Source organism: Atta colombica, unplaced genomic scaffold (genome assembly GCF_001594045.1).
Source record: "Atta colombica isolate Treedump-2 unplaced genomic scaffold, Acol1.0 scaffold33, whole genome shotgun sequence".
NCBI lineage: Eukaryota > Metazoa > Arthropoda > Insecta > Hymenoptera > Formicidae > Atta > Atta colombica.
The window spans coordinates 229,092-238,869 of NW_017259437.1; the positions used below are offsets into that span (position 1 = coordinate 229,092).

A 9,778-nucleotide genomic window follows, 5' to 3' on the forward strand; every position below is an offset into this window, starting at 1 on the left:
TATATTAATTCCTGTACATGTGTTAACGATGTAAGATATGAAAAGTATTATTAATATTTTATTGAATTTACTAATAAAATTGAAGTGACATTATTTTTGTTTATATATCATTCATGTCCATACATCGATAGTACATCAATCGATTGCAGCGTGCGCGCGAACGTTTCTGATTCGCTCAAATATGGGCATATTCAAGTCGACAAAGCGGCTAGGTCTGCTCGCCGAGCAATTAATTAATGATTGGTTGGATCCATAAGTAAGAACCAATTATACTTATTCGCCCGGTAAGCATGACTAGCCACTTTGTCGTCTTGTATTCGCCCATTGTCCCAACTATAATAACGGCTGAATTGCGGCCACGAATTTTCTTCGATGCCCATTTCAGTGTATATATAATTCAGTGCTGCTTCCCGACCTCACACGCAGTACTTGAACAAGAAACGTCGGAACCGACGCCGGTGAATTGAAAATATTTATCCCTTACTACCTTTCTCTCTCGCACAGATTTTTGCATCAGCGCAAGCCATAGGCAAGTATAGGTAATGCCCCTTCCATTTATGTATGTTCTAAGATTCGCGTTATACTCTAACATACTATAGCTTTAACGAGTGCGTTTAAGTGAGTAGAAACAGAGAGAAACCTGAGAGTTTATTACGATTCTTTAAACGAAATGAAAATTACAAAATTCACTAGGTGTTACCAATAAAGTAGAAATATTCTAGTAAATTCGATCACTTTCGTAATTTTCAGTTTTAGGAACCGTAAAGCCGATTCTACATTAGTTGCAAGCTGATCGCAAGTTTGTAGCAACAACCGATATCAAGATTTCAAAATGCGAGCTTCAAATTGGCAATAAACTTGCGATTAGCTTACAACTAATGTAGAACCGCGTTCAGAGAGAATATGACAAAACTTATAATCGCACAATATTGCGGCGCACTACTGCCCTCTGACAAAGTGGATATAAACTACATAGCAACATCCATTTCTTAAAGTACACCCAAGGATTTCGATTCTTTCCCTCGAAAATTTTCATAAACTGAGAAATGACCACTTTTCTATATTAATGCTCATAGTTCGTGCGTGATTAACGATACCATTAAGGCTGTGGTCAAAGTCTCACTGCAAATTTGAAGCATTTGATGGACAATTAGAACAAAAAATTTTACAAAGTGATAAAAAAAACTCTTCAAAGCGTTTGCAGCCTCGCGTTGATCGTACCCTATACCTTACGTCTGCTTACAACTAAATTTGACGTATAAACGAAATAACCTGAATTTTTGAAAGTTTTAAAAAAGTAATCAAGGGAAAGAATCGAAGTCCTTGAGTATACATTTTTCAAGGGTGAAAATGATAAATCAATATTTGATTACATTTAACACGATTATATGAACCAATATCGATTTATCATCTCCAGTCTTGAAAAATGAACGAGAAAAGTGGACATTACTATATAGTTTACATCCACTTTGTCGGAAGGCAGTAGTGCGCGACAGCATTTTGCGATTACAGGTTTTGGGCTGTTATGTCCTCTCTCAGGTTTCTCTCTGATAAAAGCTATAGAAAAAAGCTGTAGAAGAAAGTAGGAGCATGCGAGCAAACCTTATATTTCGGTCAAATACATGACATTTAAATTTAATTAAAAGTGTCTGAAAGACTCACAAATGTTTTTGATGGTACTTTATAACTCTTCATACAAAAACAAACGATTCCATGTATAAACATTGTTGAATTTAGATCTGATTATTTCGGTCGAGTCCATTTCGATACATCCAAAAAATCATTAATTATAATTAATAGAACGACTCACAAACTTTTTTAATTCCACTTAAAAAGTTTTAATACGATATACAAACGATTTAAAACAGTATTTTTATAACCGAAGGTTTCGTCCGATTACATACATTCGAATAAAAATGAAATGCAAATATTTCAAATTATAAAATACATATTTTACCTAATAATATAATAAAACGTATTGAATATTTCACGACTTTTATTCGATTTTTATGTTTATTTATAAACATGGCTGTATTCCAAAATTCACTGTCAAAATTCATCGCTAAAAATCTACTTTACGTGTATTATACATTTTTAATACAGACAATGAATTTTAGAATACAATTCTTTAGAATACATATCTTTACTGTTATTTTGGACGGTCAACGCGATGTTGCAAACGCGATGTTGCTTTGAAACGTTTTTTAATTGGTCAGTTTATAAAATTCTTTCTTCTAATTGGTCCGTCAAATGTTTCAAAGCATTTGTAGCGAAACTTTGACCATAGTCTTTATGTACAAAGGCTGTAAATAACTGAGTGCATCCAATTGAATTCGCTATTAATCGGCTGATTAGCCCATTGGATGCACAGGTCCGTGCATGATGTTAGCGCTAACATGCTATAATTTATGTTAGCATACTATAGAATTTCATAAAAGCGCGCTTTCATCGATAAAAGCGTTCTGACGGGCCACAATGTTGACTAAAGCTGATTTTTCATATGCAGCACGGCAGCAATTCGTTGTTGTTGGTAAAAAATTTTGAGATAACGTACTTCAGATGCAAAATACATTTTGTTCTCAGAAAATCTGCATCTTTTCTCAGAATTTTTCATATGTGTTAATTATGAAATATCGTAAGATTTTTATGATTTTTTTATAAGTATAATTTCTGAAAATATGTTATAAAATTTAAAAAATTTTAAAATACTTTTTGAAAATTATGGGATGAGAAATTTCAGAATATTTCAGAATTCATTGTGAAAAATTCTGAGAGAAAATGTAAACTTTCCAAATATTTCTGAATATTCTGAACATTTCTGAAAAATATTCAAATTCGTATAAAAATTATGAGAAAAATTTTCCAGGCATCATGCATCTTTTATCCTTGTTATTTACCGAATGTTAAACAAGGATAAATTATGCATTATATACATCATGCGTGAAACGGAACGCAGCTAAAGTTGCCAGTGATGCCACAAATAGCAATACAAAAAACAATATATGGTCCCACCTATAATTCACGACAGATTAAAGATTAAGATATATGTTGGCTGTGTTCCAAGTTCACTGCCAGTGTTGAAAATGTATAGTATATGTAACGTAAACTATAGATTTTCAGCGCTGGCAATGAATTCTGGAACACAGCGATTGTCACGATGCTATTGTGTGCAGTCGCGCTATATTTGAGGCTAAATTTTGACTGGCTGCTCTGAATTCAACTTCATATGATTCTCGTTTAATTATCTTTTCTATGGCGGACATTGGTGAGGGTAGAGGGAGAAAAAACAGCTGCTTGGTAAAGTTCAGTGGTGGATTCTGAATATGTTTATCGGCATGAGTGTACGGGGATGCGTTGTCATTTTGGAGCATCATCACGACGTCGACTCACGAGATAACGAAGGAACTGAAAATAATATGATCGCGAGTTGGTGGTAAACGCGCTACGTCCGCTTACATACGTGCGGCTTTCGGGTTATGTTACAGCGGCCCCGCACGCAAGGATCATGGCACAGTGCAAGTTAACCCCACGGGAATTCATCGGCAACGCGTTCTCCCCACAGATCGCCGTAGTTTGCTCGGCCGCTGCCGACGCCACATGCCAAAAGAATAATTTGTCATTCGTCGAATTGCTCCAGCCATTTTGCAAATTGAATACCGAAGGTAAGCCGAGAACTACAGCATCTAAATTACCCGTTCGCCAAAGATATACACGCATTATTGTGTAAACTACATATATACAGGATGTATCAAAAGTGAAATTCTAGATATTAGTTAACAAGCTTTATTAATAGCGAATTTGATTGAATTAATTCCATGCTCATTGATCATGCATCAAGGCCGTTGTATACAAATCGTATAAATATGTTATAGTGAATTCGATTAATTATATTTATAGATTAGTGCCCAATTAAAAGCTATTATATGAAATGTAAAAATATATAAACATATAAATGATTAAACACTTAATAATGATATTGTTACATTATTTGTTATAAATATTATTTGTTATAGAATATACATGTATTATTTCATTATCTAAGTTAATTATATCATGCTACTTTATTTAGATACTATTTTATGTAGAACTTTTAATGTGCATTAACCCAGTATAGTAGTCCAAATCAAATTAAAATACTGTCTTAAGATATCATAAACCAATCACAAAGTCATTAATATCTTAAAGCAATTAAGATGATCTGAAAGTAAGAACTGACTAAATACTAGCTGAAGATTTCTCGCCTTAGCCATTATTGAATCATGACATCATAAATAAAAAACACTTCAAAATTTTTCATATAATTATTTATTATATGAATATAATAATATATAATAATATATTATTAAGTATATTAAATATAGTTGAATATGTTAAACATAACACATTGTTGTCCTAGATTTTTATTAATCCTATTTTAATTTTGTATTTCAATATTATAAGAATCTTATTTGTTTATTTGAATCTTATTTGTTTGTATTGAAATTCCTCAATATATTTTTATTTTATTATTATTTGATAAAATATGTATTTTATCAATTGAAAAAATAATTTGTATTTTATTTTTACACAGAATAAATCATTGTGCACGGATTTAATGTCACCAGTATGCATTGCTGCATCTAACAGAATTCGCTATGATAATCGTGAGGCTATCAAAGTTTCATGAACTCTAAATTGTCTCTATCATCTCAAATTAATTTGTAATCAAAATATTTATTGACTCAAAACGATAGATAAATATTAATATAATTTATATAAATTATTAATGCAGCTTGACTTTTGATATACCTTATACATAAATCTATTCTTTATGAACTATATATAATACATCTGTTTGCATGTCTTTAGGACATTTTAAGGATCCCCAAGGCAATACGATAGCGATTAGAAATCTTCGTCTTTTTATACAAGACATTAACACGCGGCCACCAGAACCAAGTCTTGCCAAAAAGTTGTTAAACGAAGCAGTCAGTTCTGCCTTATGCGAACGTACAACTACGATTCACATCGGCGCGACCGAGTTGGATATCCCTGTTTCTGTTCCTTGGTTCGAAGCATGGAGAGAAATGTTTTTGAGCGTCCAGTTTTCATCAGATCACGAATTCACAAAGCATCTACTCGCATGTATGATAGTTGTTTCTACAGCGGAGGACAATCCATTAGAGCGAATTCAGACTATGGGAGCGCAATTGCATCAAAATATACCAGAAAAGTTGCCTAAATGGTTCAATAATAATGCTCTTAGATATTACATCTTAGTTCACGACGCTATTCAAGATGACAGAAATAAGTAAGTATGTTATTTCTTTTTAAAATTTGCGTGAATTTGAGAGAAATTGATTAATTCAACTTTTTTTTTATAAGCATATTAAATTGATAAATCAATTCCTCTTTCTATATTTTTATGAAATCTATTTTTCAGAGCAGAAACAGTTTTTACAGAGATGAAGACTATTTATGGTACTAATAATTGCTTTCTGTTGCAAATGAATTCGAGACCACCTGGTTTTTCCGACGATAATACACATTTGCCCGATCCTTGGAGTCAGTTCTTAATAAAACATTTGGAATTGGCTGGTAATAATGAACAAAATAGTTCTCCTCGTACGCCTGCGGATACAGGCGGAGTATCTGCTATGCCGAGCGAGCTGACTACAGAAACTGAAAAGTATGTTCTTTTAGAGATTAAAATTTATTATAATAAATTTATAATTATTTATACTTATAATCTTAAGTTATTTATATTATAACATATTAACAAATTATCTTATCTTTAATCTTATCATTCAAATGTAATTTCGGAAATATGTAATATGTAAAAGCAATTCCTCTACAGAATGAGTCAAACTGGAACACCGCTAATGCCGCACAACTGTGTTACATTACCATCTCCAGATTTGACGGAGTTAGTTGCCGGAGTTGATACAATTAGTCTCTCTGAAATATCCGAGTCAGCAAATACAAATCTAGAAGTCGGACAAGAAGCAGTTCCGGTTACAATTCATCCTCTCAGTCCAGATAATGAAGAATCACAAAGTTTTATTCCGGCGACTAATGTCAAAGGTCAATCCGTTATTACTAACTCACCAATGAATACAAATGTCTGGGCGGATTCTCCGAATTATGTGGCTGCTCAACATGGTGCTCGTCTTTCCACCCAAGATTTAGAAAGATTACGGACATTAATAACGGAATTTTGTTTGCGGAGCTTGTTGCCTTATGTAGAAAAACAGATTGGCTTATTGAACGATGTAATTTCAAACAAGAAAGTCAGTAGATCGCTATTTAGTGCTACGAAAAGATGGTTTAGTACAAATAAGCCTGGTATGCCAGGTTCGGCGCCATCGAATGCTGTAATGTAAGAAAAAATCGTGTCTTATTAATCTTTATGTTTTACAAGAAAAAAATCTTTTTTCTTGAAATTAATTATATTAACGTGACACGATTAGTAAATTCTGAAAATTTGTACGTTTTTGTTTTAGTTATACAGCAGAATCGCCAGAATTACAATTACGACGCTTGGGCGATCTGTGTTTCATGTTTGGTCACTATTCGCTTGCTTATCAGGCATATCACAGCGCGAAACGCGACTTTGCAGCGGATCAAGCTTGGGTGTATTACGCTGGAGCTCTTGAAATGGCTGCTTTAAGCGCTTTTATGCAAGGCGAAACAAATAGAAAGACTATCGAGTATATGGATGATGCAATATTAACTTACGCAAATAGCTGTAAGACGCCTCAATTCGCAACAAGAGCGACACTGCTCAGCGCCGAGTGTTTGAAGGGTCGGGGATTGTATGGAGAAGCCGCGAAGCAGTTAATACGGATGACCAGCGAGGATTCCGATTTACGTTCGGCTTTACTGCTCGAGCAAGCTGCTTATTGCTTTATCGGCCCGAAAATGATGCGCAAATATGCCTTCCACGCGGTTCTGGCTGGACATAGATTCTCGAAAGCTGGTCAAAAAAAGCATTCCTTAAGATGTTATCAACAAGCGTATCAGGTAGATACCTGAATCGGGTATATCATTGTCTTCAGTAAAAGCCTAGCATTTAGAACTTTCTTTTATAAAGAGCTTTATTATTTTATTAACAAAACATGATATATTAGGTATATTATGAAAGAGGCTGGTCTTTGGCAGAGGATCACATACATTTCACGATTGGCAGACAGGCTGCATCCCTGAAACAAGTTTCCGAGGCGGTAAAAGCGTTTGAAAAGTTACTTAATGCTTCTAGTAAACAGCATGCTCCGCAACAGGCTGCGTTTTTACGAGAATTTTTACATACTCATAACGTGAGTATAATACGCAACCATACAAATGACAATTACAATGAATCGATAGCTTAGATAGCTTTTATTCAGGGCAGTGGTGTAGTTGTTGTTTCAGGAAAATGATACGGTACTTCCTATTTTACCTTTGCCATTATTGGATAACAACAATATTAAGGTATTGTATGGTCCATTGGGCAAACAAAACGAAAGCAATATTCCAGCGAGTCACGTCACGTTCAATACTGAAGAGACGGATGACACAAGATGGTCGAAAATGGAGGAATTGCTGATAACCGAGGCGCAGGGTTCTCCGCCTATGATATTTAAACCAACAATTGCGCTGTACTCTAGAATAAGTAATAATTCCGTAAAACCCAATGCAGTTTTAGGCGAACCTGTGCATTATTCCATTGAGTTGCACAATCCGTTACACGTCCCACTACCACTATCAGATGTGACACTGTTGTGGTCATTCACTTACAATAATGAGACTATCACGAATGAAACAAAAACGACCGATAGTTCAAATCCGGTCGATTCGGACATTATAGATGCAATTCTGTTGCAACCAGCATGCAAACAGAATATCGTGTTGTCTCTTACTCCCAAGCGAGTGGGCGAATTGAAAATCTTAGGTATAAGTTATAAATTGTCCAATTTAGTACAGATGACAAGCGATTTATCGATAACAAATTCGACCATTGTCACCGGTAAGAGATTATTTGAGATTACGCCGCCTAAATTAAAAAATATCAAAGAGAAACCTGGTGTGAACACATATGGGAAGGATTATAGGTTGGAGATGAATGTGATAGAGAAGGCGGCATTTATGCAGGTATAGTTTTACGAAAAGACAATTATGTCACATGATACAAAAATTTGAAATTCTTATTCCTTTTCGCAGATACTCTTCACTAAACTATCGCCAGAAATGCTATGTGGTGAGATACAAAGGGTAGAAGTTACGTTAAAGAATGTAGGTAATGCACCATTGATGAACATACATATTGCATCTACCGACGCGAAACTTTTTACATTAGGAAATACAGAAATTGATAAATTCGCAAGTGAAGGTAAGCATATGTCTTTAGGACATATATTTTATTTTATCACTTTGTTTTTGTAGATAAGATATCTTTGTATTTCTCTTTCGTCTAAAGTATGCCATTATTATTATATGGTTTACCAAATGTAACAATATTTTATTTGCAGATTTAATTGCAAAGAAGAGCAGTAAGTTAGTCACAAAGGTGACATTACCAGTTTCCAAAAATGGTATGTTGAATATGGGCGAGATTCACAAAATGCCACTTTGGGTGCAAGCACCCCATATAAAAGGCACTTACAGATTAGATCTGCTCTTCTACTACGAAAGCGTCGAATCAAAAGCTATTTTGAAACACCGTTTATGCCGGCACACTTGGCAATTAACGGTGTTGGACTCGATACAAATTACCGCGATTGCCGCTAGAAGCAGATTGTTCAAGGACGACTCGCCGACGTTAAATTTAATCATGTCCGTTAAGAATACCAATCAAGTTCAAGATCCATCCATAAATGAGATTATTTTATCAGAAGTATCACTTCAGAGTGCTGTATGGTCCACGTTTCACTCCTCACCGCCAAGCATAAAGGTACAACCTCAAGAAGTATTTCATCTGATGCTGAAGCTGAAGAAGAGGAAGGCTGACGGCGAGTCGATTATTTCAAGCGTGTCCTTGACTCCCAACGAAGCCGGCGAGACATTGACTGACAGTTATCCGTTTATTAATTTTATACAGAAACGTCATATTCAACCGCTGGACGTGAATGAAAATGCAGATGTGCAACAGTTTCAATCGCAACAAAATGTTGAGCGCAACTCTGTATCGGATGTCATGGCATTGAATTCTACACTGATTATCAAATGGTGCGCCAACGTGACGGAGAGCGGTGTGATTACCCGAATGGCAGTCGGACAGCATCACCTCGAGCTCGAGCATTTAAACAAGACATACAAACATCCGAAGGAGTCGCGCACCGAACGTAATGAATATGGCGCTCGTTTAAAAATTTTCGGTCCGGACCAAAACGTATTGAATGCAATAACTGTCCCTCTTAAGGATCCCATATGGGAAACGGAATATCTGAAAAGTCTAATCTCGTTTTCTCTCAGTCACCAAAGGCAAGTCACACACGATTTTCGGCAAAGTCGATTGTGCATCATTCCCGTAATAATGTATTTACAAAATCACTCGGAGATGCGAGTCGACGTTAAAATAAGTACGATAGGTACTAGTAGGTGAGAGAAATAAAATATTTACAAGCAATATTTTTAAAATTCTGGGAATCTAATGCGATTTATAAATCAATAGATAAAAGATATTGGAGATTTTTGAACATCGCTACGAAAAAAATAGTTTTTTGCGCTGGGATAAATGTATGTTAAATAGTTTAACTACGTGATATTGATAAAATAAGATTTAGAGGATAATTCCTAGAATTTTAGAAACATCTTTCATCTA

The 9,778-nt window shown here is 34.8% G+C and overlaps 1 protein-coding gene across 1 annotated transcript in view; it reads left to right on the forward strand.

Moving 5' to 3' along the window:
* Positions 1-3,282: 3,282 nt before the first annotated feature.
* Positions 3,283-9,778, forward strand: part of LOC108690570 (trafficking protein particle complex subunit 8) — a 7,970-nt gene continuing 1,474 nt past the window's right edge. Inside the window, exons 1-9 of the mRNA XM_018197940.1 lie at positions 3,283-3,662; positions 4,849-5,290; positions 5,423-5,668; positions 5,837-6,358; positions 6,483-7,002; positions 7,110-7,295; positions 7,378-8,109; positions 8,179-8,347; positions 8,487-9,555. Of these exons, the coding sequence (XP_018053429.1) occupies positions 3,506-3,662; positions 4,849-5,290; positions 5,423-5,668; positions 5,837-6,358; positions 6,483-7,002; positions 7,110-7,295; positions 7,378-8,109; positions 8,179-8,347; positions 8,487-9,555 (4,043 nt within the window). The 5' untranslated portion in view covers positions 3,283-3,505. The remainder of the gene's footprint in view (positions 3,663-4,848; positions 5,291-5,422; positions 5,669-5,836; positions 6,359-6,482; positions 7,003-7,109; positions 7,296-7,377; positions 8,110-8,178; positions 8,348-8,486; positions 9,556-9,778) is intronic.